Source organism: Mirounga leonina, unplaced genomic scaffold, assembly GCF_011800145.1.
Source record: "Mirounga leonina isolate KUSES-001 unplaced genomic scaffold, KU_Mleo_1.0 Mir_126, whole genome shotgun sequence".
Taxonomy (NCBI): Eukaryota; Metazoa; Chordata; class Mammalia; order Carnivora; family Phocidae; genus Mirounga; species Mirounga leonina.
Window position 1 is genome coordinate 21,352,678 of NW_023270314.1, and position 17,841 is coordinate 21,370,518.

Here is a 17,841-nt window from a genome sequence, read left to right on the forward strand (position 1 = left end):
CCTCCGGCTGGGCGTCCACGCGAGGGGGCACCTTTCCGTTCCTCTCGCCTCCTCCCCCACCCCTGACGCTCCTAGGTAACCTCGCCCTCACCCCTTCCCCACCCAAGTCCCTCGCCGCATCCCACCGCCCCACCTCCGCGGCCTGCCTGTCCTTCCCTCGGACTCCACCCCTCTGGAAGGGATAAGGGGCCTGAGGTGGGCCTGTCGCCGGGGTAGGGAAGAGAGCCGACGGCGGTTCCACCCCTTTTATTCCGGGACACCCTCCTCCCCCACCCCCGCCCCGCCCCTGTCACCATTCTCTCCAAACTGAGAGCACACTTCATTCCCTGTCCCCAACCCCCTCACACAGATTCCCAACCCACTCAGCTTTCAAGGGCGGCTGCCAGTACCTCTGTGGGGGTGGGTGTCCAGGTTCCATTTTTCAGACACCAATGTCAGGGGAGAGGCAAGTCCCTTCCCCTTCTACGTCCAAAGGTGCGCTCTCTCCCCAGTATACACACCAGGTCCCCAATGTGAAGGAAGGCAAACTCTGATTCTGGGCTATCAGAATTCAGAAACGGATAAAATTCTCATTTTTGCCTCATAGGTTGGGGCTGGGATGCAGGTGGGCAGGAGAAGCTTTTGCAAGAGAAAGGGAGTCAGAAAACAGTGAAGGGGGAGTAATGATGGGGATGGGGAAGGCCACAGGGGCTTTGAGAGAGAACCAATAGGGCAGACATCTGCATTTAGGTTTCAGACAGGTTTCAGCGCCTACATAAGTGTTTCCTGTCCAAGTTACCATTGGATAGAGTCCCAACACCCCAGCCCCTTTCTCAGGGCTTGCTTTGTTTCTCCCCCTTCCCTAGCAAAAAAAAAAAAAAAGCCAAGCCTTGGAGATTCTTTGTCCTTCCTCCCCTCAGGTCAGACTCCTGCTGCAGCCCCTGGGCAGAAACACCTAGAAGCGGGCCAAATTGATTTCTCTCCACGTCATAGGCCTCTGCTGGCCAACAGAGAGTTAGACTGCAGGAGTTGAGGCACTAGGCCAAGGGAAGGAGCATGGTGATGGAAAACGGGAGGATGGGATGGAGGTTCTGCTTAGCAATTGTCTAAGGTCACTTGGACACTATGAGGCAAGAATGAGAGAATGATGGCCTGGCCAGACAACAAGTAACCACTCAGAACTCAGATGAGGGCTTCCGCACATTGGGCCTATACCTCTCACCCACCTTGAGTCTTAAGGAAACTGAAGGAAATGGGTCCAGCATAAGAAACTGGATAGGAAGGCAGTAGGACTCTGTAGAAAGAGGGGTAGAGGTTTGGAGAGGAGCCAGGAGAGTATGCATAGAATGACAATGAGTTCCAAACTCCGGAACACAAGCATCTCTCCAGTCACTTGGTCTGGCACTATTTCTAAGTGTTGCAGCATCCTGCAAGCTCAGGAAACATTATGGAAAACATCCCAAACTCAGGCCCCTAGGGGCTCCAGGGTGGCAGCCTTAACGGAGTTTCAAAAATGCTTGTCTAAAAAAAAAGGGGGGGGGGGCGCCTGTGTGGCTCAGTTGTTAAGTGTCTGCCTTCGGCTCAGGTCATGATCCCAGGGTCCTGGGATCAAGCCCCACATTGGGCTCCCTGCTCTGCGGGGAGCCTGCTTCTCCCTCTCCCACTCCCCCTGCTTGTGTTCCCTCTCTCGCTGTCTCTCTCTGTCAAATAAATAAATAAAATCTGAAAAAAAAAAAAAAAACTGCTTTAAAAAAAAAAAAGCTTGTCTATGGAAGGTCAGGAAAAAAGTTTGCTGGGTATGCCCCCCCCCAAAAAAAAACACCCACACACGATGCAGCAAGTTTTTCATAAAGCTAGATTTATTCAGTTTCAAGGGACTGTCTTTCATTCTTGAGAGTATGTCCTTCCTACTTTTCTAGTAAGAAAGGATGGCTATTGTAAACAGTAGGCTTTCTTTTTCTAATGCACTTAGTTGACAAAATTAAAAGGTAGCAATATTATGTCCATCCTCAGAAAGGGTTGCTGTTGTTCTATTTTTTTAAAGATTTTATTTATTTGAGAGAGAAAGAAAGCATGAGCAGGGGGAGGGGCAGAGGGAGAAGCAGGCAGGGAGCAGGGAGACCCACCTGGGGCTAGATCCCAGGGTCCTGGGATCAAGACCTGAGCTGAAGGCAGGCGCCCCAGGGTTGCTGTTGTTTTAATTTTATTGAGCTGTGAAATTCAGAAGTCTGAAAACTATTAGTGAAGTGATTAAGAGCACAGAGGGTGTTCCAACAGACATACAGCCACCACTTACCTATTTATGAGCTTGAAATAAAATTCCAGATTTGAAAAACAAAAACAGGATGCCCCGTTAAATTTGAATTTCAAATAAAAAACTAATAATGTGTGTGTATGTGTGTGTGTGTCTTAGTATGTCCCAAATATGATATGGGGCATACTTACACTAAAAACAAACAAACAGAAAACTATTAGTTGTTGATCTGAAATTCAAATTTAACTAGGTGTCCTGTACTTCCTCTGATAGCTCTAACTCGAGAAGATTACTTAATGTTTTCATTCCTAACATGACTAAGCCCTTACTAAATTTTAGTTGCTATTATTGTTTTTGAAGTCCTTTCTGTGCCACAGCATGACAGGATGTATTCTTTTTATCTAGCCATTTAATTTCTGGAAGCCCAAATGTATTCATCTGAAAAACAGGAATTATAAAATATTTTTTCATAGACTTGATGTAAAAATGAAATAAAATAAGTCGTGTGAAATAACTCCCAAGGCGCGTTATTGTCGTTCTCCGTCCAAACCCGAGCGGTCCAAGACTACACATCCCACAATCCCAGGCGGCGTCCCCCCGCCATTACCTCATTCCCTGGCCGTATTCTCGCCAATCCCGGCCTCTCCAGGGGTGTGGTAGCGGGCTGTTCTCGCGACTTTTGCCTTACCCTTCTCTCTCCTGTACGATTCCTGTCGCGAGACTTCCTGCTCCTCCGCCTCCTCCGCCGCTCCCTTTGCCGCCGCCTTAGCCCGGGACCCGGACCCAGCCTCTCCCCTACCCGAACACCGGCCCCGGCTCACCGAGGCCCCGGTCCCCCAACCCCGCCTCGCCGCCGCCATGGCGGACCCTAAATACGCCGACCTTCCCGGCATTGTGAGTACAGGGCCAACCCCGGCTCCCCAGGACCGCACCCCCGACCTACTAAGGACCCCCAACAGACACTAACCCGTGACCCTTCCCGCCTGCAGCTCTTCCTCCGCCCCAGGGCTCCAGCCTCTGGCTCCCCGGCGGGCCACAGTACCCTCCGAACTCTTCCGACCCGACTTGACCCGGCCGCGGAATGGCTTACCAGGCCCCTTTTCCGGCAGTGGCCGGTTTCTCCGCCCAAAAATCGTCTCTGGGGGCTTACCACTTGTGCCCGAGTGTTTCTACCATCCGTGTCAGCATCACCCGTGTCTCCCCAAATCTCCCCATAAGGCCCCTCCCCCCACCATCCCCACCCCAAACACACATACCAGGCCACTTGGTGATGGCCTTCACCCTGCCAAAGAAAAGGTTACCGTGACAGAATCCTTCTAGTGCCAGATAGAGAACTCTGCCCTCTGGGACCCCCCACGCCCCCCCGCACGTGCCAGCCTGTACCCTCCTTTTGTGCTGCCCTGCCTGCATTCTCAAGGGTGGGGGTTGGGTCACAGGACCTTGGATACTAAGGTCCTGAGTCACTCTCAACCTTTGTGCCAGGGTAATGGTATACAGGGCCTAATTCGAAGATAGCCCTCTCCTACTTTGGACATAATGATTGCCAAGAGCCCGCCCCCATTCATAGTCAGGGTCACATCTTTGTCATCACTTACTTTCACCACTTACCATGAGGTCCCAGTTGTGCCTCCTGTCATCCCCACCTCTCTAAGACATGGGAACTGACATACAGTTCAGTGGGCAGGTGGAAGAGAAGGGACAGAATCCTGGCCTCACAGCCTGCCTTCTCTGTTAGCTTATTCAAATGGAGTGGGTCCAGGGGTATTGGTGGATGCTGGGTAATGAGGTGGGGTGGTCACTGCTTCTGTCTGCAGGCCAGGAACGAGCCAGATGTTTACGAAACCAGCGACCTACCCGAGGATGATCAAGCCGAGTTTGATGCGGTAAGACTATGTGCTGCTTCAGGACTCTTATGGACCCTGACCTCTCTCCCCCCAGGCAGACCCTTTCCCTTTTCTGGCAAGCCACAGCAATAAGCGGGTATGCCAACCCAGCCTGGGAGGTATGTAGGTTGCAGGCTTACAGCCACCAGTGAACAATGCCAGGACGGAGAGCCATGTTGGTGGAATCACAACTAACAAGACCTGATCCTTGGGTCTTTTAAATAAAAGTTGAGGGCGCCTGGGTGGCTCAGATGGTTAAGCATCTGCCTTCGGCTCAGGTCATGATCTCAGGGTCCTGGGATCGAGTCCCGCATCGGGCTCCCTGCTCCTTAGGAGCCTGTTTCTCCCTCTGCCTTTCTCTCTCGCTCTGTCTCTCATGAATAAAAAAAAAACTTAAAAAAAAATAAATAAAAGTTGAAATATCTCAAAACAGTTTAGTTTGGGACTAGTGATTTAGGTAGGCCCCTGGGTGCTAGTCTACGGTAATGAATCTTGAAGCCTGAGCACTTATAAACTACTTGAGGTTAGGAACTAGGCCTTTGATTTCATAAAATATTTCACTTGATACATTTTCATTAGTATCCTACCAAGAGCTACATTTTGGAGTATAGAGGAATCGTCTTTTTCCTGAACACCTAGTATCCATTGAGAAAGGAGTGAGAAAATGATGTGATTTTAGAAAGATAAGGGATCTGGTCAGAGCAAAACAAATTTGAGGAAGAACATAAATATTTTCTAGCAGCAAAGGAGAGTCCCTTAGTACTTTCAGATCTAAGAAGAACTCTAAGGAAGAAATTAGCTGTGGACACATTTTAACCATGAGGGGAACCACTTAGCACTGTTCATTGAATGTATTCATTCTGTGTTGGTTTTTGTGCAATGCAGAGGAAGAAATGTCCCTGCCTTTAAGGATGCCCCAGACTAATGGTGGTGGAGTTAGGATACATATAGGATAGGAAACATGGAATAAACAAAATGGAGTGAGTGGAAATCAACATAGTAAAAACTTGTATATAAGTACCAAGGGGAACAGTGGTCTATTAGCATTTTTTTTTTTTTAAGATTTTATTTATTTATTTGAGAGAGAGAGAATGAGAGAGAGCACATGAGAGGGGGGAGGGTCGGAGGGAGAAGCAGACTCCCCGCCGAGCAGGGAGCCCGATGCGGGACTCGATCCCGGGACTCCAGGATCATGACCTGAGCCGAAGGCAGTCGCTTAACCAACTGAGCCACCCAGGCGCCCCTATTAGCATTTTTTTAAGATTCTTTATTTATTTGAGAGAGAGAGACAGCAAGAGAAGGAATACAAGCAGGGGGAGTGGGAGAGGGAGAAGCAGGCTTCCTGCTGAGCAGGGAGGCCGATGCGGGGCAGGACTCTGGGATCATGACCTGAGCCAAAGGCAGACGCTTAACCGACTGAGCCACCCAGGCGCTCCTCTATTAGCATTTAGGTTTAGGTTCTATTCCAAAGAGAGCTGGGCTAAGGTCACATTGATGAAGCAGGCTCCGTATGTTTGTTTGTAAGTCTGTGGCTCTATCTGTGGGGCTGGTTAGTCCTGGAGAATGCTGGCTGCTGGCTTCTAATGTATGGCTTGGCGTACTCACTTATTCCTTATTTGATTTCCCCCATGTGGAAGTGGTTCCTACTTTGTGGGAACACCTTCCCTGTCTCCTCTCTCAGTGGTGTGTTCCTTGTGGCTTCTGTACTTGCTGGCATGTCAGTCTGTCCCCCAAGCTTGAGTATCTGGAGATAACGCTGATGTTGTCATTGCTCCAGGACCTGGGTGTGCACCTGTCACTCCAAAATGTATGTTATTAGGAAGCTGTCTTTGACCTCACAGAGCAGGAGTGTTTAAGCTGAGGACTTCAGTCCTCTAACCCATTTCAGAGACTGTTCAACTCGGGCCTAGGCCTCTGCCTATAAAGTATCACGGCTTCATGGTGAGATAATAAATGGAAGTTTGTCCATTTGTCACTCTCTGTGATACGAATGGGCAGTATCACAGCAATCCCCCTTCCAAAACAAAAAATACATTGTAGTTTTCCTTTTGAAAGAACTGAGACGTTTCTTAAGAAGAAGATGACAGGCGTGGAAACACTTGAATGTGCAACCCTGATGGGCTGTTTCTCCCCACTGAGCCTGAGCAGCCTATTTCAGTAGTACCTAGTGGGGCGGCTGATAGGGAGGGATACCAGAAGTATTCATTTCCTGCAGCATACTGCCCAGGATGATGGTATAGCAGTGCATAGGAGCTGGATGGTAACTACAAGAAGAGTCGAGTTGCCTCTGTCACCTAAGGCTCAGCTAAATGACTCTTCATCACTAGGCAGGAGTGAGTAGGATGGGGAGACCTTCAGTTGCTTCAGGAAGGGGGGGATGTGCTGAGATGTTTACTGATGTCAGCTAATGTCTCTGGCCTCTGGGTGTCCCTGTGGGCCTTAGGAGGGCAGCCTCCGGGAAGTCAGCTGGGTAACGGTTCTGTTACTGCTCTTAATATTGATGTAAATGTGCAACTTGAAGAGAAGTGGGTTGTACTTAGTCCCAAAACCTCATGTCTGTGAGGCCGGATTCTCACTAGCAGCCTATCTCTCACCTGCCTTCCCAAGACCTAGCCCCGATGACAGTGCACATCACCAGTACTGTGCCTGAACCATGAGGTTTTCAGTCACCTTCTTAACCCCTGACAACAGAATGTTCTGCCTTAGTCTCCAGATTATTTTCAACTTTAATCGGATTCATTTTTAAAATAGATAATATATGCACATAGAACAAAAGTCTCTTCCCACCCCTGCCTGCCACCACTCAGGTCCCTTCCCTGAAGACAACCAATATGACCAGCTTCTGATGGAACCTTTTGGGGGATCTCCAGGTTTTTATTTAAAGGAATAATCAAAGTGTGTTGACCCTCACTCTTTTAACCTCCTTCCTCTGATTGCTCCACTGTGGAAAAAATTGAGCTGCTGAAGGAAATAATGTCCTCTCATAGTCCTTAAAGATTGTAATTGCAGGCGCCTGGCTGGCTCAGTTGGTTAAGTGACTGCCTTCAGCTCAGGTCATGATCCTGGAGTCCCAGGATCGAGTCCCACGTCAGGCTCCCTGCTCGGCAGAGAGTCTGCTTCTCCCTCTGAGCCTCCCCGCTCTCATGCTCTCTCTCTCATTCTCTCTCTCTCACATAAATAAATAAAATCTTAAAAAAAAAAAAAGATTGTAATTGCTAGTTTAATTTAAACATAAAAGTATTGCAATTCCCATAGTGGAGAAGATGGGGGAGGAGAGTAGTATAAAAGGTTTTAGTTTTGCTAAAGATGATCCTGATTTTCCTACTATTCCTTTAAAACAATTTTAGCAGGAAGTAAAATATTATAAAATAAATGGGCCAGACGGCTGCACAGTCTAGCCCTTTCCTCTTCAATGTAGGAGAATCTCGTCTGCATTTCAGACACTCTTAGGTTGATTTGGACGATGGGCTTGTTTGGAGACTTTTCTTTTTTTTAAGATTATTTATTTATTTATTTGACAGAGAGAGAGACGGTGAGAAAGGGAACACAAGCAGGGGGAGTGGGAGAGGGAGCCCGATGGGGGCGCGATCCCAGGACGCTGGGATCATGACCTGAGCTGAAGGCAGACGCCTAACGACTGATGCACCCAGGCGCCCCTGGAGACTTTTCTTAAAATGTCTCGTCAGGAAAGCTAATTCCCGACTGGAATTTCCTCCCTGCTGGACCCACAGTCTACCTTGGGTCTGTGAGACATTGTGCTCCTGACTTTTGAACTGCTGAAACAAGGAGAGTAAATTCAGAAAATCTCACTAGAAACAGGATATAGTTTCTCCCTTGATGCCTTATCCATCTCCAATGCCATGGGAAAGGGGAAGAAATGACCTATAGCCACAGTTTGACAGGGTCCTGGCAGAGGCTTGTTCTCCAAAGGGGAGATACTGCTGGACACTCCACCAGCCTGAGATGAGAAACAGTACATTCTCTTCCTTATAGTTTGAGATATCATAGAGTTTGCTTGATTGTGTTCACTGACTGTTGGCGCTCTGGAACTTACCTGAGTTTTTCCTAATGCTTCCCCCATCCTCCCTCCTCACCACCTTGCCTGGACACTAGTTTGCACAAGTAAGACCATTCGATGCTTCTTCTCTGCATGTTTTTTCTTTCATCTGCCATCTCGCATGCAATGCTCTGTCACTGTACTATTGTTGTAGCTAATCATTTTAAATTCTATCGAGTCCCTAGCTGGGTCACTAAGGGGCCTGCTGGCCTTGTGTTCAAAAATCATTAATCAAGGTTTGGAAGTACAACTCTGATCCATGAATCATTGTCTCTTTCCCTTGTGAGGTCTGCAGAATAAAACTGTCCAGTGGAGGATGGAATAGAAACATGGAGGCTAGGACTGCTTTTGCATATGAGGCATTTAGGGGCTGAAGTTAGAAGGGGTTGGCTTTCTCCTCCTTAGATGGAAATGAAGTTAAGGGAAAAGAAGTAACTGTTAGCCATTCTAGACAAGGGTAGAGAACAAGGGGGATAGTCACAGTCCTCACTTCTTAGCTATGTGTAGACTATCCCTGGGGAAAACTCATTTTAATGTTCCCTGTGCTAAGCCTTTAGACAAAGGTAAATGGGATGGGAAAGGAGCATTATATGTAATTTTAAGGTAGTAATGTGGGTTATTTGTGTTTTCATGAGTCTTTCTGTTTCTGTACCCCTCCTTTAGAAATGGGTGGATGGTCAGCATTATGTTGATCCATCCTGGACAGTTTTATTCTACAGCACTCTCCAACTTCCTTGTCATCATGGTTCTGAAGTCCCTCTGGCTGCAGTGTTGGCAGAGCCTGAACAGGCTCAGAGAGCAGCAGTGGCCTCTTTCCCTGTCTGATCTAGAACCTCAGGTCTTGCCCTCTGAGGCACAGCCATTTAGCCAAACAGCCCTGGGGAGTCAGGGGGTCCACTAGTGAGAAGGGACTGGGAGTCATGTACCAGGTAAGCTGGTACCTGAGATCAGGGCACTTAGAATTTTCCAATCGAGGTGGCTGAATGGACTGTTTCCGTGGTGACTGTTAAAACTCTAGGTTATAGGAATTATGCCTAAAAACTCATCATCCCACAGTGCACCCAAAGGACAGACCTGAAGGTGGTATATACTATTTACAAACTAATATACCATTTTTCATTTTCTCTGATTTTCTATCCTCCCGCATTCTGCTTGTTCCTCATGATTTGAACTTGAACTTAACAGCTCATTGTTCTCTCTCTCCTTGAGTTTCTCCCAAGCTGGTTTTAGCTTGGCAGGGCAAGCAAGAGAAAGGTGGTGTGTGTGTGCCTCCCCTTGTGTGTTTGCATGTGTGCACCTGTGAGTACTTACACTCCCTCTGTGCAGAGACATCCCACCGTAGACCACAGGGTCTGGATCTGCCTTGACCGTGAGCTGAAACAGGAGTCCTGGCTTTGCTGGACCCTGGCATCAGACGGGACGGAGAGGTTGAGGCTCAGGTGTGTCTAGCTGAACTCTCTGGGGCAGGAAGCACTTGTCTTTGTCCCTCCATGCATCGTCATATATACATAACCATCTTCAACCTTCCACAATTCTACGTGCCCATCAGTAGAGCTCCTGGAGAGGCAGGGCATACAGCTAGATTTCCCCTCCTGGCAGTTCCTTACCCATCTTGCCTAGAAGGGAGAGGCTTATCTCTGTGGCTGGACTAAAAGAAGGCCTCTTTGAAGTTCTCTCACCTTTCCCCCCTTGTCCACCATCTAACCTCTGTGAATCCTGTGAGCAGAGGGTGGAAGAAACATTTTCTGCACATGGGCTGGTAGCTGTGAATCTTGGTGTCCTCTGGATTCTTTGTGCTCGCACATCCTGGCAGAATTGCTCTGGTTCCCTCGGTGCTGGGGGTGAGTTACCAACTAATCAAGATGGATACAAACACACTGGCCTATCTGAGGGGCGAGGACGTGCCCTGCCTCTCCTCTGGCAGCAGAGAATGAGAACGGGTACTTCACTATCTCCTGACATATTTTGTTCTGCTTAACCTAAAGTCATATCAAACCACCCATGCGGGCACCCTCATTGTGACCGATTCCGCCATCCAGATGTCTCATTCGTCAAGACTAGAGAAACCAAGAGACAGCGAGACTTGAACCATGAAGGCCCTCCTTGAGAATTACGGACCCTTAGTCAGCTACATGTCCTTAGAATCCCCACAGCCTCTGCTTAACATTCTGCCTGTCTCCCCCCGCCCCCACTTTGCTGTTCCATGCCACTGGCTTGCAACATCTCACTAGTTCTCAGATAATCTTACACTGCTTCTAATGACAGAGCTTCATGACATTCTCACCACCAGAGAGGAAAGGGTCCCAAGTTCTTCTTGTAGTGACTCCAGCTGAAATTTCTTGGCCCCCAAATTTTGCTAGGCTCCCCTGGGCCCTGTGGTGCAGTGTGTTTGAAGCTATCATATAGTGCATGTGACAATTTGCTAATAACAATTTTGTCTTTTTTTTCCCCTCCCTCACCCCCATTTCCCCACTCCCTTTCCTTTTAACTCTTTTGATTTTCTCACCTCTGGGGAAAACCACAAGGAGCTGGTAAGAAGCCTGACCTTTCATCTGCTTTTTAATGGGGTGTGCTGTGATGGGCAGTTGTTTCTCTGTCCTTTTGTCTCTGCTAAATCTTTAATCCCTCTATCCAGCCCCACCCCCAGCCAACAGCCTTTTCCCAGCTTACGAATCACTGTAATGACACTGTCCCCAGCCCATGCCCCCAGATTTCTGAGGCACTGGTGGAGTGGGTGCCGCTGGAGGACAGAAGGGTGCCAGCCATCTGGGTGTCCGGGGCCACATCCTTGGAGAGACTCGGAGGGGACGCCAGTGTCAGGCAGCTCTCCTGACCAAGGATGTGGTCCTAAGTGGGAATAGTGAGATGAAAGCACGTTCATTCCTGTCACTGTCCAGGACCTCTGAGGCCCACATTCTGTATGTTGACCCTTTTCTACTCAGCCGACCCCTTCCCTGCTTAGGAAAGTGTGTAGGAAAGTAGGTTCTCATCAGCATAGTGCCTGGCTCATAATGAGGGCTTAACAGATGGCAGCCATGATTAATTTCCTTCCTTGGTCTATAGACTGTGCTTCCCATTTGTCTTTTTAAGAGGATCTTTTAAAAATGGATTTCTACTTCATTGGCCTTGACTGGGGCAATCACAGGGAGGAGTGGCATACTCTTGATTGTGAACTTAAAAGAGAAGGTGGTTGTCTCTCCTGGTCGGGAGTCCTTCTCAGACAAACACTTGGTAGAGGCCAGATGCCACACAGTTATTTGGCCTGTGGGTGCTCTGGCCATACATTTCAGAGAATATTAAAGAGATAATAATTTGGGGCTCAGTTGTCTCTTTGCCCTTGCATATAGGACGTTGAGCCCTTTTGTTTTCCCTTAATCTTTAGCTCTTGCCTCTCTGCTCAGCACTTCCCTGAAGAAGAGGTAAATGTCAAAGTTGATGTTTTCTCCTTACTCCCTCCTTTCCCTATTTTTAAAGCTGCCACTCAACTGATTCCATCTCTAATAGCAGACCAGAGATGAAGGATGGAGCTTCTGCTGCTCTTCATGATGCCTCTCCATTATCATCCCCTACCACCCCCAACACCCACATTCAGGCAGAGATTCTCTGTCCAGTCCTGGCGCACGTTAGAATCAGCTGGGTAGCTTTTCAACTGGCCTACTCTCCTGGCCCTACCCCAGAATGATAATGAAATCAGAATCTACAGAGGAGAACCCAGGCCTCTTTTCCTCCCTTTTTTTTTTTTTTTTAATTTTAATTTTTTTAAATTTACATTTTGTAAGTGATGCAAATGCGCAGGCAGGGTTGAGAACGGTTGTTAAACGAAAGAAGACTCAGTTTGCCTGCTTCCTGTGGAAGTTGGAGCTGTCGTCCCCAATAGCACAGGACTCCTGGGTCTCCTCCCCCCTCCTTCAGGAATGTAGTGAGAGCTGTCGGACTGCTGACCAGGGAAGGAGATGTGTTAGTCCAAAGTGCCCGGTCTTGGGGTAGTTGTTGGAATCTGAACAGCCAGTCAGTATCTAGTAAGGAGGGAACCTCTCCGCTACCGTTTCTAGGGTGAACTTTATCACTTTCTTTGCCATGCTCCCTGCTAATGGGAGAGTTTCAGTGCTTGAGACAAGAACAGAGGGCTCAGGGAGAAGAGGCGGGTGCTGCAGCTTCTCTTTGAGAAGCTGCTGGGCTACCTCCATGTCAGGATGTAGGCGTGGCCCTCACCCGTGGGTCCTCTTGGCAAGCAGGTAGTACTTCTGTTATTGCTTTTAAGACGTCCCTTAAAAAATAATACAGTAATCTCTTGCCTCTTCTCTCTATACCCTGAACTTCCCAGCCTCATGGCAGCCTTGAACATAGGACTGCTGGTCAGGCCCTCTCCCAGCCTTGCTTTTGTATCTCAGAGCTGGTATCTTCCCTTCAGCAGCATATTCACCCTCAGAGTTAGCAGCTGGACTGTCTGCCACCCTTCCTCTTTCCCCCCAGCAAGAATGGGAGGTTAGCTTGACATATCCTTCCTCAGCAGCAAGGAAATTTACGTTTGGGAGGGGGAGGTTCAAAGAGGTAGGTTGGTTTCTTGCCCTGAGTGCATGGTGTGTGCCAGGTAACTGGGAGGGCCCTGGTGGGTGGGGTGGGGGGAGGGGGAGGCTTATGTACAGAGTGGGCGGGGAGGTTATGCTACCTCTTTCCTTGAATCAGGGTGTTAATATTTATACAACTGACACTCCAAATTTACCAGGAAGCTTCCGTTTCCTAGGTTGAGCCTGGGTCAGCAGCTTGGAATGGAGCTGCCCTTCTCTTCCCTTGGGAACATAGGGCCCAGTCTCCTCTAGTGGTTTGGGGATTTTGTGGGGTCAGGGAAGTCTAGGGTGAGAATGAATCTGCCTCTGGCCTGAACTACCTATTCCTGCAGGAGGAGCTGACGAGCACAAGCGTGGAGCACATCATTGTCAATCCCAATGCTGCCTATGACAAGTTCAAAGACAAGAGAGTGGGGACAAAGGGCCTTGGTGAGACTGGGCTGGAAACTGGTCGGCGGGGAGGCCTATCGTCAGACCGTAGTGACTTGCTTCAGGGAAAGGGTCCTTCATGGAGATCTTTCATGGTAGCCCTGACAGTCACCTGAGACCATGACTGCCCTGGGCCTCGATCACGCCCTCAATTCCATCTTCTTTTCTTGGCAGATTTCTCAGATCGTATTGGAAAAACCAAGAGAACAGGATATGAATCTGGAGAATATGAGATGGTTTGTTGTGTGTGTGTTGATGGGAATGGTGCAGTGATCCTAGTTAGGAGGGACATCAAGGGATACAGTCAGGCTTCTGAGTTTTTCTCTCCTTGGGGGTCCTGAGAATCCCAGCAGGATACAATTGAGGATGCTTAGTCCCCCTGCTGTTTGCTCTGGAGAGTCTGCAGGCCTCCAGCTACCTCCAGTTTTTTTGTAATGGTGTTGTGGATTCTGAGTTGGACAGGAAGCCCTTACAACTTAGGCTCCGGGTTTGGATAAATTCTTGAGAAGGCTCCCTGTACCGAGAGGTGTAACTTCACTGTGTGTACTTGCTCTCTAGCTTGGAGAGGGCCTGGGAGTGAAGGAGACACCCCAGCAAAAGTACCAGCGACTATTGCATGAGGTCCAAGAGCTGACGACTGAAGTTGAGAAAATCAAGGTAACTATAAACTCCCTTCTCCCCTTTGTGCTCTGACTTACATAGCAGAGGAGGACCTCACAGCAGGAGGAGAAAGGTTCCTGAGACTCCTGGGTAAGGGAGCTGAGGTTCCTAGGTTTAGGAATATAAATAAATCTACATTCAGTGCCACAGGTGGGTAAGAACCATCCAGTAACTTCCAGCCACAGCCATTCTTAAGGGCCTTGATCCTTTTTTCTGGTCTTTTTTTTTTTTTTTTTTTTTAAGATTTTATTTGAGAGAGAAAGCACACGAGAGAGAGCTAGAGAGAGCATGAACAAGGGATGGGGCAGAGGGAGAAGCAGACTCCCCACCGAGGAGGGAGCCGGACATGGGGCTCGATCCCAGGACCCTGGGATCATGACCTGAGCTGAAGGCAGACGCTTAACGACTGAGCCACCCAGGCGCCCCCTTTTTTCTGGTCTTGATTCCCCCTTGCCACCCCTCATTGTCTACTTCTTTTCATACCAGACAGCAGTGAAGGAGTCAGCCACTGAAGAGAAGCTGACCCCCGTGGTATTGGCTAAACAATTGGCAGCCCTGAAGCAGCAGCTGTTTGCTTCCCACCTGGAGAAGCTGCTGGGACCAGATGCAGCCATCAACCTTACTGACCCTGATGGAGCTCTGGCTAAGTGGGTGCCCTGCTTTGTTGGGAAATCATTGCTGACTGGGGCATAGGGAGCCTCAGCCAGGTACTGGCCAGGATACTAAGGGGAGAGGTAGCCTAGTTGTTCCTTAATGCTGAGTGTGAGGCAGAAATGAGAGAGTGGCTGGGCTGGCCCGCATCCTTCAAGTCCTGATCTTATCACTCGGTCTCCTGGCCTAGGCGCCTGCTGCTGCAGCTGGAAGCAACCAAAAACAGCAAAGGAACTGGTTCAGGGGGAAGGACCACCGGCGGGACTCCCGTAGATAGTAGCCTTGTCACTTACGAGCTACATTCTCGGCCTGAGCAGGACAAGTTCTCTCAAGCTGCCAAAGTAAGTACGTATGTAGGTTGGTTGGGGGGCTAGGGTGATGTGGCCCTGAAGACTCTCCTACCTCCCTCCAAGGGATCAGATCTCAGGAGAGGGTGCTGGGGATGCTTCTGATTCCTCTTGATGTCTCATTCTCCATGTTTCCCTCACTCATCTACTTTCAGTTAGGATTTTAAGAGTGTGATTAGGGATGTGTTCCAGAGAAAGTAGTCCCTTGGCAGAGTGGAGAGGAGGAGCGAGGGGAATGGCAAGCAGACAAGCAGAGAAGAGCAGGATCTTAGTGCCCGCTGTAGCAGCAGGGAGGCAGATGGCGAATCTCACTTCCTTCCTCGCCCTAGGTTGCAGAACTTGAGAAGCGCCTAACAGAGCTGGAAGCAACTGTACGCTGTGATCAGGATGCTCAGGTCAGGTGCTCTCCTCTACTTAGTCTGACCCTTGGATCCTGCACCCTCATCCCTAACACCCATAGCATTCCACAGAACCCTGGGAGGGTGGGAAGGTCTTCAGTTATCAGGTCAGCCAGTGGGTCGCCAGCTAGAACCAGAAAGGATGGGAGAAGGTAGTAATCAGGTGGAGATACAAGAACCACTGATTTCTTTCCACCTTTTCCCCACCAGAATCCCCTTTCAGCAGGTCTACAGGGAGCCTGTCTTATGGTGAGTATAAGAGGAACCAGATTTTTGGATTACAGAGGGGATATTGAGGTTGGGTTTGCTTGGAGAACTCTTTTAGGGTCCATAGCTATACATTAATCACCTCCAGTGGAATACTGGGTGGCCTCTTCCTAGTCTGATCCTTTCCCCTTCGTGAAGCTTGTCCCAACCCCCACCCCCAGGAGACTGTAGAACTGTTGCAAGCAAAGGTGAACGCCCTGGACCTTGCAGTTTTGGACCAAGTGGAGGCTCGGCTACAGGTATTAGGTGGAGGGCAAACTGGATTACAGGTAGCTTGGGACTTTGGAAGCCCTGGGTGCCCTATCAACCTTGAAATCTGTTTCCAGAGTGTCCTGGGAAAGGTGAATGAGATTGCCAAGCATAAAGCTTCTGTAGAAGATGCAGATACACAAAGCAAGGTCAGGAAGAGCCCTTCCCCCATCTTTATACCCTTTCCTGTTCCCTTGTGTTCTCCAAGTCATTCTGGTGGTCTCACCAAAGCCTGAGAGCATCGAATCCCAGATGCTGTCTTCGTGAGCTCTTACCAGCTAAGAGAGGGCAGTGCTTCCCGCCTGCCCCACCCTAGCGAGGGAATCCGTGTGTACTTCGCTTGGCCATCCCCTCCGGGCCCTATCCTGTCCCCCCAGGTGCACCAGCTATATGAAACCATACAGCGCTGGAGCCCTGTTGCCTCCACCCTTCCTGAGCTGGTGCAGAGACTTGTCACCATCAAGCAGCTGCATGAACAAGGTGGGAGGCCAGCTGCCAGGCGAGCTAAGAGGAATGGGAAGGCAGGTAGCTTTTGTTTCCTTCCTAATGTCCCCCATGCCTTTCCTACCTTCTTTCGTAGCCATGCAGTTCGGTCAGCTCCTGACCCACTTGGATACCACACAGCAGATGATTGCTAGCTCCCTCAAGGACAACACCACCCTCTTGACCCAGGTGTGTGCCCCTTTATTGGTCTGCTGCCTCCCTTCTCTAGCAGACCGGGTTCTCCAGCTTTGTCTCAGTGGGTTCTGCCTTGGCCCAGGTAGTAGCATGATGTGGCAGGGGCTTGGCTCGAGTCTCCACTGTTTTTCAGTAGTTGTGGGACCTTCGACAACTTAACCTATGAACCTCCATCTTACCATCTGGAAAATTACACCTTCCTCAGGGTTGTATAGATTAGGTGAAATACTCTGGGTGAATTGTTAGGAGTCCAGTGAACCTCAGTTTTTCCTAGAATACCTACCCTGTTCTTCTATAGTCTCGGCTTAGCTTTCCCCTCCCTGGGTCCTCAGCCAGATGTGCTTATATCCAGAGCACAGCACATTGGGAGGAATACGGATTCTGAAATGAACAGCGGGCTCCAACCTTGCTGTGCTGCTTGTTTTCTGACGCTGGGCAGCGAGCTTCCCCTTCACTCTTAGCAGAGCCCAGCACATGGTCCTCGGTTTCTCTTGGAGGCACTGTTTTCAGCGCTGGGGGCAGAATTATAGCTGAGAGACCAACACCACAGGACCATCAAGATAAATGAAAAAATATATAAAGTGTTAGTATGTTCTGCCTCTAGAGCAGTTTTCTAAACTTTTGAGCCAGTAAAACTCTCATTTCAGTAAAATCTTACCTGTTCCTCATTATATAAAACAGATCAAAAGAATGGTTCTGGTTGAGTCCTGCCTGCTTGGCAGTCCCTAAACTAGGTCCGTCGTACTCCAAGGATACACTGAAAACTGCTACTATAACCTGCCCGCTCTGGGGCCCATAAGCTGTGCTTCCATTCTCTTCTCTTAGAGCATTTCTCAGGTGCTCACCCAAGCAAGCACCTGGGCCTAGTAAAACATTTCTGTGACTTTCTAGGTGCAGACTACCATGCGTGAGAACCTGTCCACGGTTGAGGGGAACTTTGCCAACATTGATGAACGGATGAAGAAGCTGGGAAAGTGAGCACCTTTAGGAGATGGAGAACAGGGGTAATCCCTACCCCTCTGAACTGTTAACAGCTTACATAGGGTTTCCCCTTAATTATAACCCTCGCATCCCCATACCATTTGACACTGGGGGCAAAGGGGTTCTTCTTGCATGTGGGGTTTACGCCCCTCCTCTGACAAATACAGAGTGGTAGCTGGGGGACAGTAGATGGTGGTCTCCCCTCAGGCCCCGGGGACGTGGGCCCCACCACACGCCAGTTCCCGTCCAGTACTGCTTTGCCTGGGGCGGGGAGGGATTGGGTCCTGTCCTCCAGCACAGCTCCCGGGGCTGGCTGCAGTACTGTACAGCTGTTTCGGACCATTAAATGCTGTTGTCCTCTGTGTGGCCCCTGCTGTGTTTCCTGGGGAAGAGGCAGCACTGAGACGGACCTTCACAGCCTAACAGGCAGCCTCAGCCCC

At 49.4% G+C, this 17,841-nt stretch overlaps 1 protein-coding gene across 2 annotated transcripts; it reads left to right on the top strand.

Annotated features, from left to right (window-relative positions):
- Nucleotides 1–2,848: 2,848 nt before the first annotated feature.
- DCTN2 (dynactin subunit 2) lies at nt 2,849–17,763 on the top strand. 2 transcript variants are annotated; one of them, XM_035002304.1, is made up of 15 exons: nt 2,936–3,127; nt 4,048–4,116; nt 10,699–10,704; nt 13,074–13,170; nt 13,345–13,406; nt 13,729–13,827; nt 14,317–14,477; nt 14,672–14,822; nt 15,158–15,223; nt 15,437–15,475; nt 15,655–15,732; nt 15,820–15,891; nt 16,120–16,222; nt 16,323–16,414; nt 17,312–17,763. In XM_035002304.1, the coding sequence occupies exons 1-15, from the start codon at nt 3,092–3,094 to the stop codon at nt 17,396–17,398; spliced, it is 1,218 nt and encodes a 405-aa protein (XP_034858195.1). In that variant the 5' UTR covers nt 2,936–3,091; the 3' UTR covers nt 17,399–17,763. The 2 variants fall into 2 exon arrangements, with proteins under 2 accessions (XP_034858196.1, XP_034858195.1); XM_035002305.1 differs by lacking the exon at nt 10,699–10,704 and having other exon boundaries at nt 2,849–3,127.
- Nucleotides 17,764–17,841: the final 78 nt, after the last annotated feature.

Coding starts and splice junctions, on each gene's coding strand:
- DCTN2 (XM_035002304.1), top strand. CDS start 3,092: ATGGCGGACCCTAAATACGCCGACCTTCCCGGCATT. Junction 13,828..14,316: donor CTGAAGTTGAGAAAATCAAG/GTAACTATAAAC, acceptor TTTTCATACCAG/ACAGCAGTGAAGGAGTCAGC. Junction 16,415..17,311: donor ACACCACCCTCTTGACCCAG/GTGTGTGCCCCT, acceptor GTGACTTTCTAG/GTGCAGACTACCATGCGTGA.